General features: G+C 43.1%; 1 protein-coding gene and 1 long non-coding RNA gene across 3 annotated transcripts in view; both read left to right on the forward strand.

The window, feature by feature from the left end:
* Positions 1 to 11,945, forward strand: part of tmem63c (transmembrane protein 63C) — a 29,341-nt gene extending 17,396 nt beyond the window's left edge. For both annotated transcript variants that reach the window (XM_034575809.1, XM_034575810.1), the window contains exons 5-23: positions 1,206 to 1,243; positions 2,010 to 2,152; positions 3,188 to 3,239; positions 3,360 to 3,468; positions 4,000 to 4,073; positions 4,232 to 4,312; positions 4,393 to 4,513; positions 4,709 to 4,842; positions 4,988 to 5,110; positions 6,594 to 6,747; positions 6,845 to 6,951; positions 7,576 to 7,662; positions 8,533 to 8,598; positions 8,687 to 8,849; positions 8,939 to 9,044; positions 10,148 to 10,315; positions 10,410 to 10,522; positions 10,602 to 10,676; positions 11,514 to 11,945. In XM_034575809.1, coding sequence (XP_034431700.1) covers positions 1,206 to 1,243; positions 2,010 to 2,152; positions 3,188 to 3,239; positions 3,360 to 3,468; positions 4,000 to 4,073; positions 4,232 to 4,312; positions 4,393 to 4,513; positions 4,709 to 4,842; positions 4,988 to 5,110; positions 6,594 to 6,747; positions 6,845 to 6,951; positions 7,576 to 7,662; positions 8,533 to 8,598; positions 8,687 to 8,849; positions 8,939 to 9,044; positions 10,148 to 10,315; positions 10,410 to 10,522; positions 10,602 to 10,676; positions 11,514 to 11,744 — 2,145 coding nt within the window. In that variant the 3' untranslated portion in view covers positions 11,745 to 11,945. The remainder of the gene's footprint in view (positions 1 to 1,205; positions 1,244 to 2,009; positions 2,153 to 3,187; positions 3,240 to 3,359; positions 3,469 to 3,999; positions 4,074 to 4,231; positions 4,313 to 4,392; positions 4,514 to 4,708; positions 4,843 to 4,987; positions 5,111 to 6,593; positions 6,748 to 6,844; positions 6,952 to 7,575; positions 7,663 to 8,532; positions 8,599 to 8,686; positions 8,850 to 8,938; positions 9,045 to 10,147; positions 10,316 to 10,409; positions 10,523 to 10,601; positions 10,677 to 11,513) is intronic.
* Positions 11,946 to 11,981: 36 nt separating this feature from the next.
* Positions 11,982 to 16,303, forward strand: LOC117755761. Its single transcript, XR_004612654.1, has 2 exons — positions 11,982 to 12,310; positions 14,377 to 16,303. It is a non-coding gene; the product is annotated as an uncharacterized LOC117755761 (long non-coding RNA).
* The last annotated feature ends 599 nt before the right edge of the window (positions 16,304 to 16,902 follow it).

Raw genomic sequence — 16,902 nt, forward strand, 5'->3', positions numbered from 1 at the left:
TGAAGCTGTTTAGTACTAGCTCTGCCTACAGCTAAATAGGTTGTACTATAAGAGAATGCCCCCTTTGCATAGATCCTCTCCATCTTTAGATTTGTCCCTGGAGGAAAAGTCATAATTTCTAGACATTTCACAAGTCAGTGTTCTGGCTTCCTTTCCCCCCACCGCCCCGCCGCCCCAGCGACCGGCTCGGTTGCCCTGCCCACCCGCGGCTGCGGCTCAGAACGAGATTAGCCCAACGTCCCCGTACCACAGGATGGAAACTTTTCCACTGTCTCTCCCTTTTACTGCTGCCCAGTGCAGCTCAGCACACTGGGTGATCGGGAACGATGCTGATGGGAACTGCAAACAAAGCCGGGAAACACAAGAACAACAAATCATTGTCATTGAGTCTCAGAAGTTAATTTAAAGGCTCTGTGATTATTAGAAATGTTAAAGACGACATTCGACATGCTTTCCCCCTCTCAGACAGAGATGCTATGTTATGTCACTCCCACGCTTTTGACATGCACGCTTAAACATATCTCCTCATCTTAACACTGCTCTACAGCGCCACTCCTGTTTAAAAAAAAACTCCACACGGTTCCCGATATAGTATAATTACGGTAAAGAAACATAGTATTTGAGGAGAAGAGTCCAATTACCTTCACAAAGCAAAATATGTCGGAGAGTGCACAATGGGCAACGTAAAAACATGGCTCACGTATGAGAACGCTATAATCAACATGACCACTAATGTCAGACAGTCTGCCAGGCTTCTTCATCATGCCCTCGTGTATTTACAGTCATTATAACAAGGTGTCCCCGTTCATTTGTCTGTGATATAGTGCCGTCTAGAAATCCCGCCTCGCTGCAATTTTGACAGTAAAGTCCGCTTGTCCCGAGACGTCATCTGTTGTAGGAGGAAAGTTTCAGCTGAGCCGTGTGTGACACCATGACACCTGTGTGATAGGCTGAGGTCACTGTGCTGTTTCGAAGACAAAGAGTCAGACTGGAGTGCCTACACAAAGCTGAGGCTGCACTAAAGTGGTTACTGCTCCAGACCTATTAAACCCTTCGGCCCCCCCTGTTCACTCTGCAGACCTCATTACTATGCAAATAGTGGATGCACGCTGGCAGCCAGATGTGGCCGGCCTCGCATACACATGTCATTTATTGTCCTGAATAACCGATCCATTGGATGTTTTATGATTCCCGTCTCCTTCCAGGGCTTCTGCTCGTGGCTCTCATCCCTTTACCATATGAAGTAAGTAAACAAAGACGTTGTAATTATTTCACCCTCCTCTCATCTAAGCTTCCATCCTTTTATTGGCCCTCTGTCTTCGAGCATGATGTCACTCCTCAAATGTAAAGTCTCGTGTTATATCTCATTTAGCTGCAAAAACAAACGCGTCTGGGCTCGTGTGACCGCTGGTGCCATGGTTTCCCGGTGGATATTTGCACTCGAGTCTGACTGCACACAACAGATTTTAGCCTGTAAAAAAAAAAAATAAAGGGATTTCAATGGTGTCCATGGTTTCCATAGTATTATTGTGGAGTTTGAGTGCTGCTGTATTTAGCTGTCATGCCAGTGGCTCACCCTGGGATCCCATGGGAAAGTGGAAACCCACCCTGAGACTTCTCAATGTGTGGGCTGCCATGAGACCAGCGCGCACCTATTTTCTTCATGTTTTTTTTGTCTTTCCTCTCTTTTTTCTCTTCTGTTTTTTTTGTTCTTTTTTATGACACTGAGTTTTCTGAAGCTCCCGCCTGGTGACCGCAGCTTCTGGCATCAAATTGTCGTGCCGCAGTTTAAGTCATGATGAGGTACAAGCCTTTGGCTCGGTTTCCCCGGCAATGGAAGGGACTTCATGCATGAGCTTGGCTGAGATCACACCCGTCTGATTACTATTACATCTGCACAAGTGGAAATTTCATCACTGACCCCTTTGCAGCATCTTTCTCTTTGTCAGAGTCTTGGATATCAGGTGTTTTCGGGATTTAGAACGTTTCCCTTCTCTCTCTTCCTGCAGGGACGAGGAGATCCGCAGCAAATGTGGCATCGATGCCGTCACGTACCTGTCCTTCCAGCGCCACATCATCCTGCTCATGACTGTGGTGTGCTTGCTGTCTTTGGCCGTAATCCTGCCGGTCAACTTTTCCGGGAACCTCCTGGGTATTTCTGTCCTCATATGATGGTTCGGCTAGCCAGTTGTTAGAGAGGCCAGAGGATATCCCTAACCTAACATGGGGCACCTCACAGGGAGCGAGGCCAGGCCCCACACACACACACACACACACACACACACACACACACACACACACACACACACACACACACACACACACACACACACACACACACACACACACACACACACACACACACACACACACACACACACACACACACAAGGGATTTACTGGTTGAACGTAGAGAATTTAGCTTGAAATAACACTTGACTTAAAAAGTGTCTTGCAAAAGTAACAAGCAGATCAAAAGAGAAATCAACTTGAAGGATCATTTTAACTTGACTTATAAAACAATATGATGGAGTACAACTACTTATTTAACACAAACACACACTTCATCCAACTCACATACCAGTGGCAACTCATCAAGTGCTTCCCCGAGTCAGACTGTAGGAATAGAAAGTGCTTCATTTCCTCTCGTCTTGCCCATGTAGGTGTCAGGGCCGGGACGCTGCACAACAACACCAGCTGCTGTATCGCAGCAGAAATGCCTTCTGGCGGTTGTGTGCTTTTTTTTTTAGGGAAGTGTTGAGTAAGATGTTCCATAACGGGACAAAGGCAGGAGCCATCGCCGCGGCTACGAGGAGCTGGGCTGTCCGCAGAAACTTTTTTTTTATTACTGTCGGCTGCAATCTTAAGGACAAGTGTGTCACCCCGGTCATTAAATACACTGACACATGTTGACTGGCTGCCATGGCAACAGCAAACAAAGGGTGTCTGAATTAGAACAGCAGAGTTGGGCATCAGTGCGATGTTTGATTTTTGTCTAATTCAATTTTTTGGAGAAATTTTCCTTTAGCTGAGGGAGATTTCAAAAATACAAAGTCAAATGTGTTCCCCTGAATAGTGACATTGCTTCATTGTTGCCTCACCCTCCAGACAGAAGAGGGGGAGTTTCCTTAAAGTCGTTTGAGAATTAAAACGTCTCGCTCTCTGTCCTGTTTCATTATTCCTACAGGAGACAGTCCTGAAAACTTTGGAAGAACAACACTGGCTAATGTCAGTGCAAAGTAAGTGTAACACTGCACACATGACCTAAAAATCTCATGAAACACCACAGACCCGTGAAAATGAAAACACTGGTTCATCTTTATGGATTGAAAGCACAGTGGTGTGTTCTCGGTCGACAGGGACAGCTTCCTGTGGCTGCACAGCATCCTCGCTCTGGTTTACTTCATCATCACGTCGCTGTGCATGGTTCATCACTCGATACGGCTGGAGTACAGAGAAGATGAGAAGGTCGGTCTCCATCAAATCATCTGGTTAAAACATCTTATCAAGTCACTTTCTCCATTTTAGAAAGTTTTATATTTCAGGGATAAACTCCTTGAAATGGATCATCTTGTTTTCGAGGGGGTCCCAAGATTCACTGTAAAAATCTGAATGGCAGAATTGTCTCAGAACTGATCTGCAACAAAATGTAATGTTTCCTTCCCAGGCCCAAGATTGGTGGCACTTAGTTTAGTAGTTTTTGTGTAATCCTGCTAAACAAATGAACCAACAAACAGACATTGGTGAAATTATAGCCTACTTGGCAAAGGTAATAGCCTAAATCACACCATAAAGAACACGTGTTCTTTTGTTTTAAGAAAATGTCAGGCCCTGAAAATGGATAACAAGATAAAGAGTCTACAGCCACTATGGAAACTATGGAGGCTTTTATTTGATGGCAAACAATCCTCTTGATAAGATGGGGGTCTGGTCATGTAGGGGCTGACTTGCAGTTCATTCTTACATAACAATTGATGGTGTTTATTTTCTGTGTTGCAGGTAGCCAGGACACTGATGATCATCTCTATACCCAGAGAGATCTCTGACCCAGGACTCATCACCAAACATTTACAGTACAACATGTCTACTTTCCTATCTCTCTATTTTGTTCATTTAGATCCTGTCTTTATGTTTCCTTACTGTCATTAGGAAGCCCTGTCGTGTCCATTACATGTACATGCACAAGTCCAGTACAAGCTTTCTGATTCATATCTTCTTCTCCGTTCCCTAGTGAGGCCTACCCCAGCTGCACTGTCACCGACATCCGCTTCTGCTTCGACATCCACAAGCTGATGAGGCTGGACCTTGAGAGGTAGGGTCGCTGCTTTACATGGGAAACAACACAGTTTAGTTTATGACCAGCGTGAAGCTCTTATCTGTTGCTCTCTGCAGGCGTAAAGCGATGAAGGGAAGGCTGTATTTTGCCACCAAAGCCCAAAAGGAGGGAAAGATCATGATCAAGACTCATCCGTGTGCTCAGATATTCTGCTGCGACATCTGCGGCTTTGAAAAGGTACATTTCATCAGCGATGTTGTGATTTGCACATGGTTTTATTTGTGGAGTTGTAGCGTAGTTGTGCTGCACAGAGAGGATGCTACCACTGGATGGCACTGCAGTCCACACTGTACAACTGTAATATCTGTAATGGACTTCTGAGAGAAACAGATGCAGCGAGAAATGTGTGCTCTAACTTTGTTTTCCTTGCAGGTGGATGCAGAGCAGTACTACAGTGAATTGGAAGAAAAGCGGACGGACGAGTTCAACGCCGAGAAGAATCGCATCTCCATGAAGCGGCTCGGCATCGCCTTCGTGACTTTTCGTGACGAGAGGATGACGGCAGTGTGAGTAAACAGCAGCGTGACACTGAGGTTTATGTGTGTCAGGGCCTGTCGCCACACAAACCCCATCACAGCGGGGGAGAAACCATGAAGAAGAAGATATGAGCCTTCTTCAATGCCTGATGCGCATTTCTTCTCTGTTCTGCAGGATTGTGAAGGACTACAGTCGTGTGCACTGCCGCCGCAGACCCCAGCAGTCCAGCATCACCACGGTGGTGCAGTCTCACCAGTGGGGGGTCGGCTATGCACCCGCTCCCAGTGACATCATCTGGTCAGTAGCCCACAACCACATGGTGCTTTTTAAACCTCATCAGTCCCAATATTCTTCTTGGATTTTCCCTCAATCCTCCCCAAAGTCTAGAAACTTCCTCTGTCCTACTATTATTTACAAACACTTATCCTGTGCATGGTCACAGGGATGTGTAAATTACTCACATCCACAATGTTTTAATGTAGCTGGCATGTGTTTGCACAGTGGGAGGAAACTAGAGCGTCCAGCGGAAACACACACGGACACAGAATTTGAGCGTAACATCTATTTTTGTCTTATTCATCATTAAGACCCCGTTCAGGCCTCATATTAACATCCGTCCTGAGTGATCTAATCACAAGTAGTCAGCGCTGAGTTCAGGTCTGAACACACCCGATCACTCAGACCACATTCGGAGGTGATCTGACACACGTGTGGACACATTCTTTTTGATGTGTGAACTCAAATGCCTCCTGGGACATATATGAAGGGCCGCCTTCTCTGTCCCACTACAGTTTAAACATGTTTTCATGCTTTTCAGTGACCATACGTTGATTTGTTTGTAGACAAGGTCATTTGATCATTTGGGAAGTGAGAAGGTCGCAGGAGTAAAAAGTATAGATATTCTTGTTAAACTGTAGGGAGTAAAAGTAAAAAGTTGTCAGAAGAATTTATACTCAAGTAAAGTACGGATACTTGATTACATGAGTATTTGCATATGGAGGGGGAAGTGAGATCTGATCACTAGTGGTCGCAGGAGACACATTCAGGATGCATTTCAACACCAGGTGTGAACAGACAAATTTGACATTTTGGAAACCTCGGGATCATGATTGGACTTTTTAGTTTTTTTTAGTTCTGTGACTTTAATAATGCTTGTCTGTGCAATTTGTAGTAGAATACCTCAAAGAGTCGTATCTATACTGTTTCTTTTTTTATTGAGAACTGTTCTCTGCTTGAAGAAACTCTGAAACAACCAACAGCAGCGTTCAGGATGTATCAGTATGTTTTTGTAGATCTCAAACACCTTTTAATGCTCGTTCCCCATCAGTGATTGGATGCGAGGCCACTATGCATGTTTCCTATCTTGGAAAGCGAATGCAGCAGGCTCAGTGAGATTATGTAACAAACGAGTGATGCATATATATGGGTGATTAACCAAGGGGATGGTAGCGCTCATTGTTTTTATGCTTCACGCCTGATTGGCTGCAGCGTGTTTGTATGCAGGCATGTTTTTGTGTACTGTTGGAGCAGCAGCAGGCTGCTGGGGTTGAGCAGGGACTTGTGTTTCATCATTAAAACTGAGCGTCGAAGTGCACCACTGCCAACCTGCTCTCCAGTCCAGTCCAGTGGAAACGCACTCGCCAAGTTACAGAGAAGAAATGACTGGCTATTCCAGGCTGTTGTCAGTACCCGCAGCACTGGTGTGTCAGGGGAGAGAAGTGTTGTAATGTGCTGCTGGATGATTGTGAACAGAGGCTCATTATTTCTCTCCCACCACCAGGGAGAACCTGTCGGTGTGTGGATCTCGCTGGTGGCTCCGCTGCGTCCTCCTCAACATCCTCCTCTTCCTGCTGCTCTTCTTCCTCACCACTCCCGCCATCATCGTCAACACCATGGACAAGTTCAACGTCACCAAGCCCGTGGAGAGCCTGCAGGTCAGAGTTGGAGACCGACTTGTAACCTCTGTGCTTTGTTTTTGTTTTTTTTAACCTCTTCGGTGTCGTTAATTAACCATTTCGCTTTCCAATACAGAGCCCTGTCATTACCCAGTTCTTCCCGACCCTCCTGCTGTGGGCGTTCTCGGTGCTCCTGCCCTTCATCGTCTACTACTCAGCCTTCTTTGAGTCCCACTGGACCAGGTACTCACCAGCCATCGACCGCCTCTCGCCTCTCTCCTCTGAAATGGAAATGCCTCCCTTCAAATGGACTCTTCATGTGTAGCTGCCTGTCTTCCTCTCAACTCTCAGCATTTCTTTTTTTTTTTTTTCATCTCAATTATTATTTTTTCTCTCTTTCAACCTCTTTACTCTCTCCCTCCTTCTCGCTGTCACTCTCCCTGCACTGTTATTCTGGGCAGGTTGTCATAGAGATCTCCATGTGAGGATAATGATATGCACAGTAGTCGCCGTGCGCAGAGGAGCAGCACATGGCGACTAGTAGGAGGAGGAGGAGGAGGAGGAGGAGGAGGAGGAGGAGGAGGACAGCTGTGCATGAGGAGACAACCTCATGCAGCACCTATGAGCACCCTTTCTTTACATAACCACCCCCCCACAAACGTGTTGTGCAGGCGTGATGTGCGAAAGAGCGAATGCAAATCGTCTGTTTACGTATAGTATAGTTCGTGCTCATGAACCCGACAGTCCTGTAAATGTAAAGTCGCATTACTTCACATTATGCATTAGTAATGGTGGAGATGTATTTGTAAACATGCATCGCATAAGGATGTTCTTACGATCCCTCGTCTCTGTCATCTACTGTTTCAGATCTGGTGAGAACCAAGTAACGATGCACAAGTGCTTTTTACTGCTGGTCTTCATGGTCATCATACTGCCCTCACTCGGTCTATCCAGGTACAACCACACACTTCTTATGCTCATTACCGCAAAAAAACTACTGGACGGATATCAGGAAACTTAGCGGAGGGATGCTGTATAGGTCAGGGACAGAGGTGGCAAAAGTACACACACTCTTTACTCAAGTAGAAATACAAATACAACTCAAGTATAAGTACTGAGTCAACCTCTTTACTCAAGCAGAAGTATAAAAGTATAAAAGTAAAATCTCTGAAATGCACTGAATGTATTGCCCATTTCTAACGCCTGTATCCGTGCAAAGCATTGATATAGTTTGAAGACTATTAAACATAAACCACTCTTACTTCAAATACAATGAAAAACAATGTGTTCAAATAAGGCGAGGGATGTCCACTTGGATTGAAATGTGTCTTGATGCTGGAAAGGAGTTTTTATGACAACTGAAGGCTCTCTTTCATGCTTCGAAGGGGAGGGTGAGGTGAGGGGTATCCAGCTGCAACATGCAACTTCACCACTAGATGTCACTAAATTCTACACACTGAACCTTTAATACTAAAGTAACGATCCTGTTTTAAATAGTAGGGAGTACAAATTACAGATATTCGTTTTAAATGTAGAGAGTAAAATTAAAAAATCATCAGAAAAAGTAGATTAAGTAAAGTAAAGTAAAAATGGATACCTAAGTATTTGTACCTTTTTTGCTTCCCATTTCTTCCCTTATATTATGGGACTGATATTTCTGAGTGTGTGTAATTTGGTGCAGATCCAAATAAAAATGTAGTGGATTTAAATGTGTTTTCATAAGGGGACTGCTGGGCCTTGGTGGAGTTATATAGTGTACTGAGGAGTCTTCTAGTTATTTTCATGCAGTTCATTAGATTTTTCTATATGTTTTTCTCTCTCCAGTCTGGACCTGTTTTTCACCTGGCTCTTTGATGTCAACTTCCTGGAGGAGAAGGAAGTCAAATTCCAGTAAGTTGAATCTATTTTTCTTCAAGATAAAATGGGGGGGGGACTTGTCAGATAGAGGCAAACACTCAACATCGTGTCCTTGGTGCAGGTGCGTGTTCCTTCCCGACAACGGTGCGTTCTTTGTAAATTACGTGATCACGTCCAGCCTGATTGGCACGTCTATGGAGCTGCTCCGTATCCCGGCACTGACGGTGTACGCCGTCCGCCTCTGCTTCGCTAAGTCCCAGGCCGAGCGGATTCACGTCAAACGGGTCAGTGGAGCCTTTTGTGCTCGTGTCAGCATTTTCATATCGAGAAATTTAAGAAGCTCACTGTGGTTTTTTTACGTTTTTGTTTGCAGAGTCAGGCCTACGAGTTCCAGTTTGGCCTGGAGTACGCCTGGACCATGTGCATCTTTGCTGTCACCATGACCTACAGCATCACATGTCCCATCATCACGCCCTTTGGTGAGCGACATGCCGTCTCTATCCTCCTCTACCTCTTTCTTCTCTCCCTGTTTTCCCTGTGTTTCCTGTGTGTATTCGCCGTCTCCCCTCAAACTGTAACCTCACTCTCCTCCGCCGCCTGCCAGTCCGATGCAGACTGTGTGAATTTACTGCTGTAGTCCCAGACGCCCAGACACAGTGAGTTGCGAGCCAGACGCCCACTCTGCTCCTGTCTCTGCCCAGAGCTCACCAAGCTGCAGCCCAAACAGGCTCCAGTACTTCATTCCCTGCTGCTCTGTGGATTTTACCTGTGTTGTTTACAGCAGACTGATGTTTGAGGCATGAGGCAAATAATCTCAAAATGCTAAATATTAATTTGAAAAATGCATCGAAGGGACTTGTTTTTACAACATATCAGTGCCTGCTGTACAGACATGTATTATTTATAATGACAAATCATTGGATTTACCCCAAGTTAAATTATCCGTCAATCAACTACAGATCTTATCAAATTTTCAGAAATAATGTTGTTTGTCTTTTTGTCCTTTTAGTAATGAACACATATTTAAAATTTCCATTAATTCCAAGGTAGTTTGCTAATAACAGTTCAATTCTGAGAGACTTCAATTTAACAGCTGAACACACATTGTTATTGTCATGCACAACAAAGAAAGTGATGGTAAATATTAGTCTTTTGGCGTTTAGACCCCTCGGGATTAGAAGGGGGTGAAGCAGAGCGTAGAATAGGAATCCGCCCGGGGTCTAGACGCTGGTGGGGGTCGAGGATCTTGATATGATGATGAATGACTTTGGGCTTTGGATGAAAATTGGAGGAGATTGGGGTGGAGGCGGGTTACAGCCGCTGACTGAGAGAGAGAGTAGAAAGGATTTAGAAGTTTGACAGCAACCACATGACTGGCTGGATGAGATTTTGAGATCTTATTGGCCATTAAAAACGCCCACAATCAGTTGATTAATAAGCAAAGAGAGAGAGAGAGAGAATTGCGGATGATAAAAAAAAAAAAGCTTCATTTATTTATTTTATTACCAAATCTTAAGGTTGTTGTCTTGCAGAGGCCCAGTGTAAAAATCGTAACTCTAAATGTGTTGTCGTGTCCCTGCAGGTTTGCTCTATGTGATCCTGAAGCACATGGTCGACCGATACAACATCTACTATGCATACGTTCCCACCAAGCTCAGCCAGCGGATCCACAGAGCCGCCATCAGCCAGGTCGTCTTGGCCCCTCTCCTCTGCATGTTCTGGCTGCTCTTCTTCTCTGTGCTCAAACTAGGTACTTTATCAAACACAATTATTTCCTGTGTAACAGTTGTGTAACACGGCTTCAAGGTTTTAAATTTGTTGCACTCTATTTCTTATTTTTAAAGGTGCAGTGCATCCCATCACCCTCTTCACCTTCGTGTCCCTGCTCTCCTGCATCGTCTTCTCTCTCTTCCGCTTGTGCCTTAGGAAGCGACCGGACAAGTCAATGAGCTACCAGGTCAGCAGCTTCACTGGCACTCAGTGGGATCAGGTTCGTCTGAAGAAACTCTGATGCTCAGTTCCTCTCTGTGTTTCAGATGTCTGATCAGCCAACAGAGGGGACGTTCACTGACGCAGACAGGAGCACTGGGACATCCACCACGGCCTCCAATGTACAGTACCACAGTTTTCTCCTATTAGCCAGGACACCATTAAAACATAGGATCATGTTAGTTATGAGCATTTCTTTTTATTTCAATCTATTTCAAAATATTCACATATGCCTTTAATGAATACTGAACATTTTACAAAGCATTTTGCATATTGCCACGTCAGGCTCAGTTTTTTTTCAGGCAGGTGCATTTAAAGCTAGGGTTGGTAATCCTGGAAAAAGCTAGCAAGAGCAGGCTGCACTTAATTGAAACCGATATATCCCGTTGGCCTCTCATCAAAGCTACGCCCCCAAAACGCATGAACGTGCACACTCTGAAAACTGCCAGACGATGACTTTTCCGTGACTCTGACAATCGCCTCTGATTCAGCTGTATGCTGTATTTCTTTTAAGACAGAAAGCCAGGTTGTTTAGTGACACACAGGTACGCCAGCATCATTTATTCATGTTTATTACTGTCCTGTTATTACAGACACCAGCTTTTTTCCCCCAACAAATGGGATAATAAGTGTTTCAGAATCAAATTACCACCCTACCATTAAGTGTTGGTGGAAAATTGGATTTATAATATTTGTCATTTGCTTTATGTTTTAGACTGTATCCTTGACATGGTTACCCTAAGATGTATTAATTTGTTAAGATCTGAACCTGCTGTTAAGATTATACATATTGCACTGATTGTGTACAAAACATTAAGCATGATACATGTTGAAATTGTTACATCTTAAGTTTAGGCTGTGACAACAAACTCAAATTTCCATCTCACACACTCCCCTTGAATTTCCTAATTCACTGTGTGACACGATGATAAACTGTGTGTTGATTCCTACTCCCTCAGCTGTTTGTGGCGTCTGTGCTACTGGAGCCAGAGCTGGCTTTGACTCCGATGCCCTCCCCGGCCCACCACGGCTACGGTGCCATGGCCAGCTCACAGGGTTCAAACCACAACCCAGCGGAGGAAGAGGAGAGCGAGGAAGACCATACCCAGACCCATGAGACTGAGCTCCAAGACCCCCCAGAACCTTACTGCTCCAGCCCGCTCATGGACAGCCCTGTGGGCTACCAGTAACACCAAACCCCTCCAGCTGATTTGCACGTGTCCTTCGCCTGGGGAACACAGATTGCTTAATGTCGCAATGCTACGTTTTTGCCACTGACCTCAGACTCTAACTTCGCTGCCTCACACACTGAGATTAAAATGATGAGGAACCTGGAGAGGAAAGGAGCTTAAGAGTACAGGAGCAGGATTCAAATTAACATCATCATAAATGTAGAAACAGCAGTCGGCCAAAACTTCTCCTGAATATTTCTAACTGACATGAACCACACATCAATCTTGATAAAAACAACTTTATTGTGCTTCTGTGGCTTCACGTGCAAGTTAAACGTAACGAAAGCGACTGATGTGGAACTGCCTTGATCAGAGATCAGAGATGCGGTGCCACTTCACGAGCGGGGGTGAAAGTTCCCGGCAGAGTGGGTGGTGTGAGCAGGCCCGCCCCCGCAGACTGACAGAGTGGTCCGGGCGCGGGTGATATCTGGTTCCTCGGCAGCAGAGCTCGGGGAGGCTGAGGGTGAGGGCAGCGAGTTGTGAAGCCATCTGCAGCGAGAGAGCAGACAGACGGAGGGCCGAATGTAAGTCAGAGATGCACTGTAATAAATGTACACTCTCTCCGCGGAGGCACAAGCAGCTTGACTGAACCTGAAGCTTTGTTGTAACCATCATCAACTTAAGGTTGCTATTTTTGCTACTGTATTTTTGGTGTCATTGATGTTGTGCTTCCGTTTGCGAGCGGGGGGGGAAGCACTTGAGAGCGAGCAGGGATTTGCAAAGTCGCTTCATCTTAATCAGAGTATTCCCTAATTATGCTGTCCTGACTGTGTATATGATACAAGTGTACCTTTATTTATTTATTTCATTTAAATGAAAAGTTATTATTGAGCTAATTTGGTTTCTTGCTGAGTGTAAGATGAGAAGATTGGTCAGAGTTGGTGGAGCTGAGAGAAAATCTATCTAATGCCGTCATATTAAATATAACATTCATGATTTTTGTATTAATTAAAACGAACATTTTACACTACAATAGGCAGCAATCTTGTCTTTAGGGCAATTAAATTAATTAATGAATGAAATTAATTATTTTCTACGCTAGAATCTGTGGGTGTTTCAGTTTGCACCCAATGTTATCCACATTAAGTACAACTTTTTTGCATCAGATGGGCTGGACGGAAAATACACTGAATGTTCTAAAATTAAATCAAATATTATTAAAAACTATTAGATTAAATTAGAGTGGCACTCAAAGAGCATGTATCTTCGTCACGGTCCAACAGACTCCTTACAAAACCACGTTTAAATTCATTTGATTCAGATTTTTAATTGGATCTGCACCAAATGGCACACACTCATCAGTCCCCTGAATATGTCTGATTCATGAATTATTTTCAAGGAATCAACGAAAATGATGAAAAACACCCTATTAAGTAACTTTGATAAAGGCCCCCTGGTCCGGATCTTCTCCAAAATGTAAAGGTTTCTTTCTAGTAGTTTTCGTGTAAGTCTGCTAACTAACAGAAAAACAAAGTCAGCACCCCACCCCACTTATGTCTGTACAATAAATACAAAGCTATTTCCAGCAGCCAGTTAGCTTAGCGTAGCTTAGCTTAGCTTAAAGACTGGAAACAGGACGAGACATTTCCCCCACTGGGCTCAGTACCTTAGCAGATTCTTGCTGTCACCAGCTGACACTCCAAGTTACTGCTTATTGCTAAGCTAATTTAAACTAAGTGAGAATTTAAGCTCACCTTAGCATTGCCCGATTTTTCATAATTGTCATTTGCACTGTAATTTTGCCCTCTGTACGATGTTTGATCAATAATGCTAAAATTCCTATAATATACGATAATTTCATAATTTTGTGAAATAATTTGGATTGTTCATTTTATAAACATCTTTCCAGCCAATCATACTTGGAGTTTTTTTATGTGATTGATTTGTAGGAAGAGTCAAATACTTGTTTGTCTAAACATTGGCTGTGTTAATTGTGTTATACTGTTTTTTTATTTTAATTAATTGTTTGTGTTGTTATTGCTTTCTTGGATATGACTTGTTTATTGTAATTTCCTCCTAAATATTTCCCATCTGCCATCACTGACTAACCTGCTGACGACTGCTTCGTATTCAACGGATAAAGTAGACGTGAGCGTCGTCTCATCTAACTCTCAGCAAGAAAGAAAAACAAGACTCAAAATTTAGAAGCACACTATGGATTGAAAATAGGCCATTGAGTCGACTCATAGAATTCATCCATTTTACAAGTTACATGAAATGATAAATGTGACATTAAAGGTAACTACCCCTGTAAAAATACTAAAAGTATTTTTAAGTATCCTGTTACCATAATGGCTCAAGTTTATTTATCCTAAAATGTCCCAACTACAAATAGTAAAACTTAACACTACAGCACCATGATGTCAGTTATCTCTATTCTGTGTGACACTCCACTGCATGTAAACTGTGTGATTATAGGTATGCATTGACAGTATCCTTACAGTCCCGTTTCACATGAGTTGCCGTCAGCCTGTGTGTTTGCAGGGTTTGTATCTTGGGGTTGTTTTTGTTTCGTCATGGTGGGGGTGAAAGGTTTTCTCATAGACCTGAATGTAAATTTTGTTTTCTTGTCTCTTGCTGTGCCTTGAAGAAAAACTCCCTTTCGTGTGACAATCCAGCATGGCCTGAAATATGCTGCATGGACTGAAAACTAAAGAGCGGAGGAAACGACCAAGACATAAAACTCAACCACCCAGAGTTGTGATTCTCATTCTCATTCGATGGGTTTTTTTTGTTTTTTTTTATATGTCAGCAGTGAACTCATTCCAGTTCGACATAAACAAAAGATTCTTCACACATGAGCTGCTTTTGATCTTTTTTCTGTAGAATTCGATCATATCACATGGTCTTCATCAGTAGATTAGTTTGCTAATTAGTCATGTAACTGTGTTGTTGTTCAGACTTTCATTTTGGAAACTTGGCAACATGTTGGTAAAACAGTCTCTCCGCTCAAGATCCACTTACTTGCTTTTTCTGGAACCTTCAAGAAAGGATAATAAATTTCGAGTTTTATGCTAAAACATGTAGGAAGGTGTGATAAAGGACGCTTAGTAGAGTGGACAGTTCAAAGGTCCTATGGCAACTCAGCAAATTTTAGCCTTTGATGAAGATCATGTGACATGGGTGAAAGCTCTGGAACAAGTCAGTAGATCTTGGAAAGAGACTTCTGTCAACTGCTGTGTCCAAGGTCCTTATAAACTTTATATACAACAATAAGCTAACTTACTGTGTCTCCACATCACAGCAGTTGTGTCTCTCTTTCTTTAAGATGTTTTTTGTATTGTGTCCTTGTTGGTGCCTTGGTGTTTTCAATCAGCTGCTGTTTTCTCTTTACCATATGGATCATTGTATGATGTATGAGCAAGCTCTTTGTCAAAGATTAAAAAAAAAAAAAGTATTTCAAAGCTGTTTATCAATTGTTATTCCCTTGTCTTATTTCTTTCAATGTGTTCTTGATCAGTTCACATCAGAACAGCTGAATGATCTGAATGATTTAAAGGGGAATTCTGCTATTTTGCAACCTGGGCCCTGTGTTTGTAAAATTGGGTGTAAGGCTACAATGTAAGCTTATGGGGCAACTGCGACAGTCCTCCAAATGTCCACTAAATGTACTTCTATCATCAATAAAAGGCTCAAATTGTTAGTCTGCGTCTTTGCTCAGAATTTGGCAACATTTATTGGTGAAAAAAGTGGCCCCTTAAGATTATATTGTAGCCACTTTCGCCATGTCACAGCTGCTGGAGGTGATCTACTTCATTTACACACCCATAATTATATACATAGGCTCCCGGGTTGAAAAATACCAGAATTCCCCTTTTAGTTAATTTAACGACTTCAACATTAATCATATAAAATCAAATGCCTGTGATGTGACGTTTTCTACTCTCATAAGATTGATGACATATTATTTCATGAAATGAAATGTATTTGCTCTGTTTTATGAGGAATCTAATTGTAGTTCCTCATTCTGTATGAAGCAGATGAAAGCTGGCAGCAGAGAGGGTATAATGTGGTCAGTGCCGAGTATCATGAAGTAAAATCTGTTTGAAAAGAAAAAACATCAAAGAGCATCTCCTGTGGGTTTCTCCTCCAGAAGCTTGTTTCACCGATCATTAAACACACTTTCCTTTGAAAGAAAAACACAAAATAAAACGTATTAGGGTATTCTTGGCTCAAATGTCCCATGCAGGAGGTTTGTTCATTTTCATGCTTAACTAGTTTTATTGTATCCTATCCTGTCATGTCTATTCATGCTCTGCGGGCTCGGCCATCCAAGGTCTGTTCGGGCATTAGCTTTCCAGATGTGTTCATGTCTCTGGGTTATAAAATGTGTCTCTCATAAGTACGTGATTTCAAATCTGAGCCTGCTGTAAATGTGGGTTGTTAGATCTCCAGGAGGTTTGAGGCTGAGCGACGCTCTGCTTTTGAGAGTGATCTCTGTCAGTCTGACAAGTCTTCATCTGTCAAAGTGAAGTTCTGTGATCTGATATTAAAATGAGTTCATCTCAACCCACTCATCTTGTGCCATGAACTGCTTGTTACTCTCCTCTACTTTGGTCTGTGATGAGGGGGTTTTTGAAAGCCAGGGATTCAGACTTTCATGGGGGTAAATAGTAGGCCTACTGTAATGAGCCTTAGGGAAATGTGCACATTACTGTTTTCTGACTAATCCTAAAATGTACCACCTAGAGGGGCATATACCTTCACCAAGGCTAGCACCCTATCTCAACATGTTAAAGAAAGTGAAAGTCCTGGATCTACCCGTTTGTCTGGATCTGCAAACATTTTTTGGGGTGTGGATCCGCATCAAGGGAGGGATCCAGGAACTTTTTCCTTAAACATTTTCAGATAGGGCGTTTTTCCACATTTCAGAGAATAATTCATGGGTCTTGAAATCAGACATGTTTAGGGGACTGGTATTTATGAGTGTGAAATTTTGTTAAGGTCCAAATAAAAATCTGGATCTAGTGAATTTAAATGTGGCCCCATAAGGGGGCTGTAGGCCATTGACGGAGGTATGCACTCTACTGAGTGCAATTCTAGGTGTGGTTTCCAAAGTATGGCCAGAAGTTATTCCAACACACAACTTCTTGTAAAACTAAAACTTTTTACTCTT

This window comes from Hippoglossus hippoglossus, chromosome 22 (assembly GCF_009819705.1).
Source record: "Hippoglossus hippoglossus isolate fHipHip1 chromosome 22, fHipHip1.pri, whole genome shotgun sequence".
In the NCBI taxonomy this organism is placed as follows: domain Eukaryota; kingdom Metazoa; phylum Chordata; class Actinopteri; order Pleuronectiformes; family Pleuronectidae; genus Hippoglossus; species Hippoglossus hippoglossus.